The 13,463-nt window shown below is 35.1% G+C and overlaps 1 protein-coding gene across 3 annotated transcripts in view; it reads left to right on the top strand.

Moving 5' to 3' along the window:
• Positions 1–13,437, top strand: part of LOC135201729 (sister chromatid cohesion protein PDS5 homolog B-B-like) — a 97,152-nt gene extending 83,715 nt beyond the window's left edge. For 2 of the 3 annotated variants that reach the window (XM_064230934.1, XM_064230932.1), the window contains exons 16-24: positions 777–1,027; positions 1,233–1,356; positions 2,320–2,539; positions 2,852–3,114; positions 6,905–7,043; positions 7,813–7,964; positions 9,331–9,384; positions 10,819–11,051; positions 11,216–13,437. In XM_064230934.1, coding sequence (XP_064087004.1) covers positions 777–1,027; positions 1,233–1,356; positions 2,320–2,539; positions 2,852–3,114; positions 6,905–7,043; positions 7,813–7,964; positions 9,331–9,384; positions 10,819–11,051; positions 11,216–11,249 — 1,470 coding nt within the window. In that variant the 3' untranslated portion in view covers positions 11,250–13,437. The remainder of the gene's footprint in view (positions 1–776; positions 1,028–1,232; positions 1,357–2,319; positions 2,540–2,851; positions 3,115–6,904; positions 7,044–7,812; positions 7,965–9,330; positions 9,385–10,818; positions 11,052–11,215) is intronic. The other variant, XM_064230933.1, reaches the window with a different exon arrangement.
• The last annotated feature ends 26 nt before the right edge of the window (positions 13,438–13,463 follow it).

Here is a 13,463-nt window from a genome sequence, read left to right as displayed (position 1 = left end):
TTCCTGAACCCCTGTAGCACAACAAAACTGTTCAGAGTCATTTGTCTCTGACATTTCTTTGAAGTTTGCCTAAAGTTAAACACGGCATTGTCATTAAGCATGCCGAAGACACAGATTTCAACTTCTTTGTTGGAATGATAACTCTCCACAAAATATTTTACATCATTCCACTTTGCAAACATGTCATTAATCCCTGAGGTAGGCACATTATGTATAACCTGAATTTTTGAAACCAGCCTCTGCTGGCCTTAAATTCACCAACAGCAGCAGCGCTTGTTGTAGGCATTTTCTCACTGAGATCGGTATGCATCTTATTCCAATACTTTGCTATGAGTTCTTTTTTTAAATTCTATGGTGTTTTTTTAACTCTAACAGAAGGGCTAGCACTTGGAACTTTCTTTGGCCCCATGATGGCTTATTTAGCAGTTGCACTCAAGTAAAAAAGCACAAAAAGCGCAAAAACAACTAACACAAAAGGAGATGGAATGGTTTGTTTGGCTGCTCGGTAAGGGACCTGGTCACACGCTGTACGAAAACTGAGGAAACGTATGATAACCAAGACAAAATCTTGTATAAAGTCTACCAAAACTGCTTATCCCACCTTTCATTAGTTTAGGCTTCCATATGTTTTTGAGAGAAAAAAATAATTGATAGGGCTTTGAGATTTAAAATGAATTCTGTAGACTTTGAAAAAAAGGCAAATCTACATTAAGATTTTTGTGAGTTGTGATGTCTCTGTCATCTTATTACTCCAGTTAATTGACATTATTTTGCAGATTGTTAAAGAGTTGTTGATGAGAAACCAGACACCTAGCCACACTCCTGGATTTAACCAGGATGATGCAGAGGCCTGGTTAGAAGAGGAGGAATTGACAGAAGAGACAGCAGTCAAAATGGAAGGAATAAAGATGATGGCAAGATGGCTTCTAGGTCTCAAGACTGATGAAATATCTGCACAAAAGACCTTCCGCATGTTGAATGCTTTCATACTCCATAAAGGAGATCTTTTGGTCACGGGTAAAATGCTGTAAGTTGTCGGTTTTAATTGTTTTTTTTATGTTAAATACTTTTCATTGTGCTTTTTGATGAAGTAAATTTTTCTTTTTTTATAATGAACAAAAGATACAGAAAATAAAAACTATGAATGTAAATGTGTTAAACTTAAAATTCACGGAAATGTAATCAGCAGTAGTTTGTATTCATTTTTAAGCTTTTATATTTCCATCTTGCAGAAAAGTTGAGATGTCTCATCTAAGATTAGCTGCTGGAGCTGCCATGTTGAAAATATGTGAGCAGAAGGGTGTTGGCGATCAGTTTACTGCTGAGCAGTTTTATAATTTGTCACATCTTATGAACGTAAGTCTCCTCTCTCTCTCTCTCTTCATCCGTCGTCTCCTCTCGTCTATCTCTCTCATGCTCTCTCATCTCTCTCTCGTCTCTCGTCACCTGTCTCTCTCTCCTCTCTCTCTCCTCATTCTCGTCTCCTCTCTCTCTCTATCTCTCCTCTTCTCTCTCTCTCTCTCTCTCCTCTCTCTCTCGCTCTCTCTCTCTCTCTCCTCTCTCTCTCGCTCTCTCTCTCTCTCTCTCTCTCTCTCTCTCTCTCTCTCTCTCTCTGAGAATTCCTCTTGGTCTGTCTGAGGTTATCTCTCACAGGCTTAATTGCCAAAACTTTCAAAGGGAACCATGTGGAACATCTTAATATTGTGAAGCCTTGTAATGGAATTATATGAGTACTGAATAAATACATCTGTCAAGTAACCTGAATAGATTGTTGGCTGGAGTAATCTGGACAAAAGTAATGATGTGACAGGCCCAGGCCTTTTTGCATTGCATATAAACATCCCTTGAGGGTACCACTTTCATTGTGTCTTATCCAATACTGTAGACAGTACGTACTCCTTTAACTTTACCTTTCTGGATCTGTCATTTAAGAACAAATCTTGTGGGTAACTATTTGAGAATCTAGAGGTATACTATGTGGATTTTTCATAGCCTTATGAGAATAAGGAGCCAGAGAACATTAAGAATTCATCTTCATGAAGGAATTGTTTAAGATCAGTGTTTATTTATTGGCAAATAGTAAAACTGGTGCTTAAGATCTTATGTATGTAATCATTCAGTGAATTAGAATTAGAAGTGGGAGGGAAAAAATTGTGAATGTTATTGTTTTATGCTGTGATGGAAGCCTCTTTTCCCTGTAGGCAAATATATGTTGTGTGCAACCTCAATACAATTTATTGAAGGCAGTAAGTACGTTTTTGCTTCTATTTACGAAAAGTATTGATTCTGTCATTATGAAAAATTGTATTCTTTTTGCAGGATGAAACTCCACAAGTCCGTGAAAGGTTTGCCATGAAACTACACAAGGGTTTGGCTCGAGGAGTCCCCAACAAGTGCCTGCCATTAGATTTTATGGGGTTCTATGCATTAGCGGGTTTAGAACCTGACCGTCAAATGCGACTGGCTATTAAGCAATACATGGTTGCTGATATATGTAAAAGAAGGGATTATATACGTTCTATAACAATGACCGGTGGAAGTAAGTTACTTAAATTTTTTGTATTTTTACTGTGGATAATAATGCTGAAAAATTTTCCAAGACTGTAGTTTACAAAAGCACGTGCAGTAAGAAGTGAAAAACCTCACCATCATTCTTCAATGAATAAAATGAAATCACAATTTGTAGACTGTCGAGAGCATATGCTACTGACAGTTAAAAACATCGTCTTCTCTTCATTCTAATAGTTAGAATTATCCTTACTCCATTAAAACTGCATTATATAATTGCTTTTCAATTAGTGGAAGACTAACATATCTCAAAAAAAAAAATTTTTTTTTTTTTTTTTTCCAGGTGAAAAAGCATCTGGACAGTTACCACATATTATGCCAGATTACATGTTAGTCTTTGCAGTCCCTATCTTAGTTCATCAACCAGAATTCACAGATCCAAATGATGTATCTCAGCTCACCAGAATACGTACGTGCCTGTGGTTTATTTTGGAACCACTGATGACAAAGAATGATGCCTATTGCTTTGGGTTCTACAAAGCCTTAATTGAACAGATGAAAAACCACAAGGATGCTGTGAAGCCAGAAGATGAAACTACTAACCAGGTACAGTCTTTTTATTTAATTTTTATGGTGGTCATACCAAGATGGCTCTCTTGAGATTTGAGAAGCATGTAGGGAAGATTACTTAATCAAATTTAGTTGAATCCAATAGTGTTTGTGGGTTGTATTATTAACAACAAGAATTGACATTGTAATTTTTTGTATTTTACTTTTTTACTCCTATTTTTAATGAATTCAGGTGTTCGAATGTACTACAATAAATGTGAATATATACATTAGTAAATTGTTAAAGTATGACTGAAATACAAAGGAATGGAAAGCAAGGTTTAACAAAGAATTTGCAAGGCCAAGAAAGAATAATAAAAGTTAGACATAATATTTAATACAGTAAGTTATCAACTCAGACAGGAATTAAAGCAACAAACCTGTTCTGAGACATGCAGACCTGGAATTAGAGCTTCTGATAAGTTTGTCAGCTTATTAGATGTAGTAAGAGTAGTAAAAAGTCAGTAGAAGAGAAGCAGAGACTGTGAAGGACTGCAAAAGCTATGAGGGATTAGGTTGCCTACAATTACTCCACCATTATAATACCCACTTTTATGACTTGATGCCAAATATCATATGACTGCTGTAAGTTTCATATATCTAATGTGATTGTAAGTTTTTATTATATGTATACCCCTTGTCATAAATGGATATTTTGCAATGAATGTATAGTAGGTCCTCTATATACGAGTGAGTTCCACTCCAAAAACTCATTTGGAAGTTAGTGTTCAAAAGTTCAGTATGTACAGAGTCGAGTGAAATATATGGAATTGAGTTTTTAGCCTAGGAATCCAGCGTGGTATGTAGTTAGCCTACTTCATGTAGCGTAGCACCGAATGCTAATAGCTAAGTATTCTCTCAATTCAATTCCTTTTTGCACATGAACTAGAGTTTAGCGCCTCAGTGGCGTTGTTGGTACAGGCGGCCCGCGGTTAACGGCGCAATCACTCAACGGCGAATCGGTTTTACGGTGGTCGTCAAAAATATTCATTAAAAAAATAAGGCATTTTAAAGGTATCTTTACGGCACAAATTTCAGTTAACAGCGCCGCTAGCGCCGTTGTCTAACGAGTTCATACATTTGTAGAAATGCCGTTCAGACCATAAAGGTTATGCAAATTATATTAAATTTTATGGAGAGTTATTACGTAGGTATTAGGGTAAAATATATGCCTCTGACGCTGTTCTATGCCGAAAATATCGAGTTACATAAGTGCAAATTTAGCTATGGATGTGTCGATTCATAATTGTTCATGCTTTTGTTTAAAATGTGTATGAAAATGTATTACGTGAAAGGCATTTTTATTTCTGTACAGAAATATGATACAAAGGCAGCTTTTGAAAATGCCCTTCACGTTATCAAATACGATGTATTTTCATGTTCTTTCTTGTAAGCCACCGCCTGCCGTTCTTCCGAAAATATAGATTTAAAAAAAGTGCAAATTAGCGATCGATGTGTCGATTTTATAAATGTTTATGCTTTTATATTTAAAATGTGTATGAAAATGTATTACGAATAGGGTATTTTTATTTCTGTGCAGAATTATGATAAAAAGGCAACTTTTGAAACTCCCCTTCAAGTTATCGACTACGATGTTTTTTCAAGTTCGTTCTTGTATGCCGCCGTCTGCCGCTCTTCCGAAAATATCGAGTTAAAAAAAAAAAAAGTGCAAATTTAGCGATCGATGTGTCGATTTTTCAAATGTTTATGCTTTTATGTTTAAAATGTGTATGAAAATATATTGCGTAAAGGTATTTTCATTTTTGTACAGAAATAAGATACAAATTAAGGCAGCCTTTGTAACTACGCTCCACATTGTCAGGGGATGGTTTTTCATGTTCGTTCTTATCCGCCAGTTCCGAAAAATGCATTGTGTTATTTTATTAATTATGCATCTTTTCCATAAATCCTTTAAAAAGTTATACATTATTTCACTGTATCCAAGAATATTGTATGTATTCTCATATTATTGTATTTTAAAATACTACGGCAAACTTAAGCCCGTATTCCGCGGAGCGGCCAATGTTGTGGTTTGAAATCAGCTGATGAATAAGAGTCTGTTTCACCGTAACGCAATTCTGAGCGAATGCTCTTGCTTCTAGTTAGCATAAACGAATATCTATATACTTGACTTATATGAGACAAAGTTATTTTTCCTTATACAGCGTGTTTTTAGGTGGAAATATTTATTGAATATGTCTCGTGAATGTGAACTACTATTTTTTTCGTTAACAGATTACGTTGGCGGCATGTTTATTGCATAAAAAATTACGTGATTCCGTTCGCAATACGTAATCCTTTATATCATCGTAATACGAACTTTACGTTATTTATCTTATATCGGCGTGAAACCAACAGTAAAATGTGTTCTTTCAAGCACGGTAGTTTTGATTAAAATGATTTTATCCCAATTTTATTTACAGTTGTGTGTGATGGCAGACGTTTACTGCCGTTTTATCCTTGTTGCCGATGTACGATAAAAGTCATTAGCAGCTTGAACAGTTTTCTCAGCTTCAGTTATAACTAGGTTTAAATTTAACGGTATATTTCCCGATTGATCTTTAATCTATATTGATCTCTGATCTATAGCGAATAAAGTTATTACATTAAGATATCTCAGTTCTATTCTATACATAACGCCATTTATAACAAATACGGTAATGTTGCACTGTAGTACGATGATCGAAATACAAGCCAAACAGATGTTATCCAGTTCGGTTGTACTTAGAGAGAGAGAGAAAAAAAAGTTGTTTCTCGTTCGGTTGTTCATGGCTGTACACGTTCACTCAACGAGTATAACATTAAAACCATACTTTCATCACTCTCTTTTGCTGTTATTGAACTTATGTAACTAGAAGATGGATAAAGTTAGGCCATTGTAATTTGATCTCTCATAAAATCGAACTATCGTAAGACTAATGATCGTAACCTGAACACTACAGCTACCTGTACACTGTATAAACTTTATTATATCTTTACATACTCTAGACACCCACATGTACTGTACAGTAAATTCTATAGTACTATACTGCATAAATATAATTTTACTTATTGCGCCGTTGTGGGATTACGGCGCCTTTGACTGGTCTAGAGTTTCGAAAGAAGGTGTGCGGCGGCCGTAGGCTTTAAAATCGCTCAGCGTCGAAAATCGCTTGGCGTCGGTGGTCAGGAACGGAACCCCTGCCGCTAACCGAGGGCCGCCTGTATGGTGTTTGCGTCCCACCTCGGTGGTCGTGGGTTCGATTCTCGGCCATTCCATTAAGGAGTGAGAGAAGTGTATTTCTGGTGATAGAAGTTCTCTCTCGATGTGGTTCGGAAGTCACGTAAAGCCGTTGGTCCCGTTGCTGAATAACCACTGGTTCCATGCAATGAAAAACACCATACAAACAAACAAACAATGAACTAGAGTTTATAATAAAACAAAATTTTAATCTTTCCTTGAAAAAGTGGCAGTGAAATAGATTAAATAAAGTTTATGTACCTCACATATCATGAGAGTGCCATGTTCACTAGTAATGCTATGCTTATGTAAGAGCAACTATTCTCTCGCTGGCTGATGACCCTCCCCTCCCCTCAACTCCTGTTGAGAACATAAATGTGCACAATTTTTTATAAGAAAAGTTTTTTTTTTTTTTTTTAAGAAGTTTATTGTATTTTTGTCACTCCTTTTTGGGTGCATTTTTACAACCAACAAAGGTTATTGTTCATTCATTCAAATTTTCTGTTCATTCATTCAAATTTTCCTTAATGAATGCTTTTTTTATTAACACATCATTCTTTATTTCAGAAACTGTGGGCTGTCTGTGATTTAGCCATGGGTTTAATATTGTCAAAGACGACCAGTTTTGAAATGAAGGAGTTTCCATCAGACCCTCGTATACCTCCTATGTACTTCAAGAAACATGAAGATCCCAACTTTGTTAATGGTAAGCGTTTACGAGTTGATTTGTAGATATATGCTAATTTGCAAAATTATGTGAGTGAAAGAAATGAAAGTTAAGTGAAAAGGAAAACAAAATTATACCAAAAGAAAAGCAAGTATAAGAGAATAAAGTAGTCTATTTCGAGGAAAAATGAATTCAAAATAGGTACAAAGACATCTTGGCTACTGATTGTCAGTTAATGCTTTGTAAGTTAGAATTTGCAGTTTTCATGACACCATAGATTTGTGATATAAATTATTCAAATTTTGTTACATTTTGATCAGCAACTGACATGTGTTACTGTGAGTAGCATGTGTCCACCTCCATATCCTTATTTTTTTGCTCCATTTCTCACTTTTTCCATGAAATTTTCCATAGGTTGGGTGAATTTCAATAAGTTAGGGATTTACATGTTCCTGTAATTCTATTTTTGTGTTTTTTCTTACTGAGTGTAATTTGATGCTAGCATAACTCTTAACCTTTGCTTTGCACTTATTGGGGAATTTGATGTTTGCCCAGTAATGAATGCTCACAGTTTGCCCCTGCCATAGTAACAGGCAACTTTGGGTCTTTCCATTCCATCTTGGCTAATGACGTGTGGTTATATTAATGATTTTGACTTGGTGGGTGTAGTTTAATGGTAATATGTTTCACTTTATAGGTTTATGTGAAGAAGAGTTGTATTAAAAAACTGGATTTTTAGTATTAATTTTGCAAAATGAACTACCGTACATGTCTGTTAAACGAATTGCTATGTTATCTTCTGTTTCAGTTAAGTCATATTTGCCTACTGAGCTTCAAGTAACAGCCCCCAAAGGTTCTACCAAAGTCCTAACAGGTGTAACCAAGAAGTCTTCCAACACAGTGGTTATGATGAAGCCTTCTGCAACTGCTGGGAAAACAAGGAATGACAGCAGAGTTCCGGTAAGAATTGTGGCATTATTTGATTCTGGTGAATATAGAAGTTTTAATAAGCATGGTTACACATTTCAGTAGTAATAAATATGCTGTATACGCATCAGGTCCACAATAATATTCAATGGTGAATTATGTTTTCATAAAATTAGTAATAAATATGATAATCTAGGTGTGGAAGTTGATGAAAATGGCAGTCAGAAAGAGGGATTGGTTAATAACAAAATGAGCAGAATAAAGAAAATGCTGACCAGAACATTTTTCTGAGGTTATGAATAAGAGATTTTAGGGGAACAATTGGCGTACTAGAAGCTGAAAAAGACCTGGATATGGTAATGAATGACTTAATGGATTTTGTATCAGAATCAGTAATAAACTAGGGAGGTGGAATTACCAGGCAATGAGTGAATCATTGGAGAGATTATTTTACTAGAAAATAAAATTATGTACACCATTTACTAACTAGACTGTTTCCTCATTCCATGTAATGATTAGGAATTTGAAGTCATAACAAAGGTACCATAGAAAGGTGACCGGACCATATTATATGGTAACTCTAAAGCATTGCACTTACATTGGTTGTAATCAGCAATAAGTCACCAAACTGCACATGGCAAATATATATGTAGACAGCCACATGAAAGGTGAAAACTAAAGACCAGGTACCAAGCGCTTTCGTGTATTGCGTACACTTCTTTGGGGTACTAAGTTAAATAAATAAAGACATAAACAAGAAAACTTCACAAACAAAAGATAAAGCCAGTAACAAGCAAAACATCATTACTGTATGTAATCAGTAGTTTGAAGTAAACAAATTGTCACTACCAAACAATAAGGTTAGTAGTGATAATTTGTTTTCTTCATATTACTGATTACATACAGTAATGATGTTTTGCTTGTTATTTACTTTGATCTTTTGTTTGTGAAGTTTTCTTGTTTATGTCTCTATTTATTTCATTTTGTACCCTGAAGAAGCGTACGCAATGTACATGAAAGCACTTGGTATCTGGTCGTTAATTTTCACCTTTCATGTAGCTATCTACGTATATATTGATTGTTATCAAGATGTTTACTTTTTATTCTCTACAAGCTGAAGGAATAAATTCATAAAATACCTAGAGAGCAAATAGTTGGTTTTAGGAAAGGCCTGTTTGTAGCTCACCTGTACATTTTTTGGATAATCATCACTGGATGTTTTGGTTTATATTATCCTTTGGTCAAGCAAACATCTGTGAATGCACCTAAAAATTTATTGCCATCGGAACCCAGGTTTGAGTTTAATTAGCCCTTTTATTGGATTGGAGTAAGTATTATTTTTACAGTTGGATAATTGTAAAGACTACTTTGATTGTATTTTTCTTTCATGCATCTCAAGGAACCCACAACAGCAAACATCAGCATAGATTTGCCTGTTATGAGTGAAGTCAAGGTAAAATTAAAGTTTTGGTGTTATCTTACTGATTATGAAGCTACCGTAGAGTGGGGGAAGTGCGCACCTTTTTTGTCTTTTTTTTACCTCTGGTAAGAGTTCTAGGAAGAAACTGAAAAAAGTGAGACATGTTTTTATTGTTTATTAATAGGGCAACCTTTAGCACAAATTGAAATGTTTATGAAAATATTTATGTGGCTGGTAGTGCAAAAAATATATGGGTGCGCATTTACCCCAGGGTTTGGGGGAAGTGCGCACTATGTTTTTGTTTTTCAAATTTAAGCACACTTAGCCTTACTTTAACAATCCTATGCATACCTTAGATGCAATATCACACAATACGTAAGGACTTTAACCAAAAAGTATGCATGACTGATGATGAATACCATACTAGGTAATGTATTTCTCAACGCATGACCATACCAGGCATTTCTGAAGCCTTGAAGTAAACTTTGTTTTTAATAAAGGAGGGATTAGACAAACACTGAACAATAGCTGTAAGTTGGAATGCTAAGGGTTAGTTACCTAACAATAAATTTTGCTAGCATGCTCTATTTATGCTCATTAATTATGTATATACTAAGGTAGATTAGGCTATAATTATAAGTTGCTAGGTCTAAGTAGTGTCGCACCATCTGTAAAAACATGAGATTTAAATTCCATTGACTTTGATTTTTTCTGTTTTGTTATGCTCGAAATATTGAATATGTAGGCTATAAGGCATGAACCAATTCATTTAGATAGCAATGTGTAGGTGATTAGTGATGAAACCAGCAGGTGCGCGTTTACCCCATGAAAAGTTGCGCAATTACCCCACCCTTCATTCATGACTCACAACTCATTAATACTTAGACCTAGCAACTTATAATTATAGCATAATCTACCTTAGTATATACATAATTAATGAGCATAAATAGAGCATGCTAGCAAAATTTATTTAGCATTCCAACTTACCGTTTCGTCCAAAATTTCTTTCAATGCTTCGTTCTCCCTGTACTAAGCCGTGGTGGTCTATTTTCTTAATGAGATAGTTGGGTAACACTTGCTAAAGTTGAATCAGGAACTCTGTCTCATATTCAAACTGTGATAAAAGAAAAAAGAAAAAAAATGTAAACCTGTTTTTGACGATTAAAAAAAATGACTTACTTCAGTGCGCACTTACCCCAGGGGGTGCGCACTTCCCCCATTCTATGGTAATGTGAATTGGAAATTCATATGAATAAAAAAACTGTAGTTGACCAATTGACTTGTAGGAAAGAAATAAAAAGAAGTCCGATGTGGACAGCATTGGATCACAATGAGTCCGAAGTACCTAACAGAGTATAGTGCGATGAATAATGATACAAATATACACTATTGTTTTCAGGATGGTGATGTATTATTGAAAGTTTATTGTAATATCTACTCTATCCACATATTTATTAAATATTTTAGGAGGATGACTCAACGATGGAAGAAGATACAAGCACCTTACCAAATAGTAGGAAAAGAGGTCGAGGTGGTTTTAGCCTGGGCAATGATACTGAAGATGAGGATGAAGATGAAGACAGCACCACCCTCAGCAGTGGCTTACCCACGACTGTCCCCACCTCGTCATCTACAGGTCCTGCTTCCAAGAAAGGAAGAATTGGACCATCAATTAATGCTCCCACCAATAGTATAACTAGGTAATTGTCTTCTATAATTTATGTTGTAGATAAAAATTATTTTGCTATACATAAAACTTAAAAATGAAATTAGTATCAGCGCTTGAGTTTGTGTGGTCTTTAAGAGGTAACAGTGTTGAGTTTTGAGTGAGAAAATTTTGTGCTAACATATATTTCCTTTTCAGTTATTTACAGAAAGAAACAAATGGCAAAACGTGAGTGAGCCAAGTGATAAGTTAATTAAACTCAATTGCCCGAGTGCTGAAGGTTGTAATTATGCCATTGGAACAGTGGAGACTTTTTACCAAGGGTGCGCAAAGCCTTGACTGTGGCTTTGAGGGCAAGAGTAGTTTCCATACCAAAGTTTAGCTCTATATCTGTACGAAGCCCAAGTGAATGGATGCAAGTGTTGGTCAGAGAACATGCCCAATAAGTGCTCCGCGAGGATTATTCTTTTCGTAGATGGATCAGATAAGTAGCTATTTTGTTTGAAGAATGAGGATCAGTTGAACTTTTATTCGATCCATGTATGTTGAACATAGGAGTACATAGCTACATGGTTGATAGCCTTGAAATTTGATGGAAAACAAAATTCTGTAAAGTCATTTTCATTTTGCTTTGTACTCTCCACTCGTCAGTTTTTCTCACTTTGTATGACTGATGTATGGTTTTGTGGAACCTGTAGGATTTTGTTTTATCATCTCCATTGTAATGGAATGGTAGACATGATTTTTATGAGAGGATATGTAAGCTTTCTAGCACATTGGAAATTAATTCTTGCTGTTCAAATTACAGTGAGTTTGCATGCATACTTGCGTGTGTGTTTGTGTGCATTTAATACAGTTTACATGTTGCAATAGTCATCACCGGATACATTATTTAATTTTACACATCTAATATTTTGGGTTGGTATATCAGTAAGTTAATTTGTTTTAGTATTTTGATGGCAATTCTATGGCAAGCAATTGACAGTTCTTTGTTTGGAAGGATTGAAATGTATTTTTAAAGAGTTAAATTTAAATTTACAATTCTACATGTTAAATGAAACCATGGTAACAGGTAACACATTCCATAAATTATGTGTATTTTCACGTGTTGGTGCTGTTGTGCTTAAGCACGTGTGAATGATTTGTTTGTTGAAGGGTGGTCGTTGCGACAGTTTTAAAACATTCCGCATAGAGGGAACACTTGGAAATCAAAAAGTTGATGTAGAGTAGATAATTGTGTGCCAGCCTAAGGCAGGTCAGGCTTCATCATTTATTTATTTAGCACATTAATAGTATCTAGCAGATTGATTTGTATTCTTGACATTGATGCCAGTATGTTATGAGTGACAGTGACTAGGTATTGCAAATGAGACCCATGTTCCTGTGGATGTTGTGTGAAATGTATTGGTGAGATTGTTCTGTGATGTGAGTACATGAAGTTTTGAAATACAAAAAAGTACTTATATTTTTTCCTCTTTTTAATTTCTTTTTTATGGTGAATGTTTGTCTTGAAAGTGTGTCATCTGAGTTTGATGAAACTGGTTTCTTCATGTGTTCACAACTTCATTGGTAAATTCTGTCATGTCTTCTTAATAGATACCTGTCATTCCTCTTCCACTAATTCTGTACCATAGTTGTGTTATATTCATATCCCTTGATATGGCTTAAAGGTCCTCCTTCCATAATATATATTTATATTTATACACCCATGCATATGTAAATTCTGCACTCCATTCATTCCATTTGTTAATAGTTTTATTAGATCAAAGTTGTATTTTCTGTGGATGTTTATTTTTTGTTTGTGTGTATGTGTGCATGCTTGCTTCATGTTTCATGTTTACAAAGAATTATTTGGTACATATTGTAATTAATTTTGTAGCCTCCTGCTGTATGTTACAATGGCTTCATATAGATGTGGAGTGTTTATGCCTGTTCATTTTTGGTCCAAAGCACTTCTGAAATGGTTGCCTGTGAATTCCTCTTATTACATTGTACTTGATTCCACAAATTTACAGAAAGCCACCATATCTCATCACTAGTAGTGAGTTTCAACTTCTCGTGTAATATACAATTCTACATTATGTTGCACCAACACTCATTTAGAAGTGAAACTGATGGTTGAAAATTAACAAGTTTAGTTAAGCTGCAGATTTAGGTATATCTGGGCCATTTCATGCAGTTTCGAGAGGTTACAGTAAATGTACCTCCTTCCTGAGAGAATAATGTAGTGGATTTTTTTTAGAAATGCCATCATAGTGACGTGAAAAAATCTTTTGATTTTATAAACAATTTCAATCAAGGGGTCGAGTGAAAGGGCTTTCATGGCTATGTGATTAAAAAGAAAGCATAATTCTGTGGGCATGTGTTGTACATATGTCTTAATAATAGGATACAAAGACAAGAATAAATTATAATTCCTACCTTTTTTTTTTCTTACCTTATCCTT

The sequence above is a fragment of the Macrobrachium nipponense genome, chromosome 28, assembly GCF_015104395.2.
Source record: "Macrobrachium nipponense isolate FS-2020 chromosome 28, ASM1510439v2, whole genome shotgun sequence".
NCBI classification, from domain to species: Eukaryota; Metazoa; Arthropoda; class Malacostraca; order Decapoda; family Palaemonidae; genus Macrobrachium; species Macrobrachium nipponense.
This window is presented reverse-complemented; position numbering and strand designations above follow the sequence as displayed.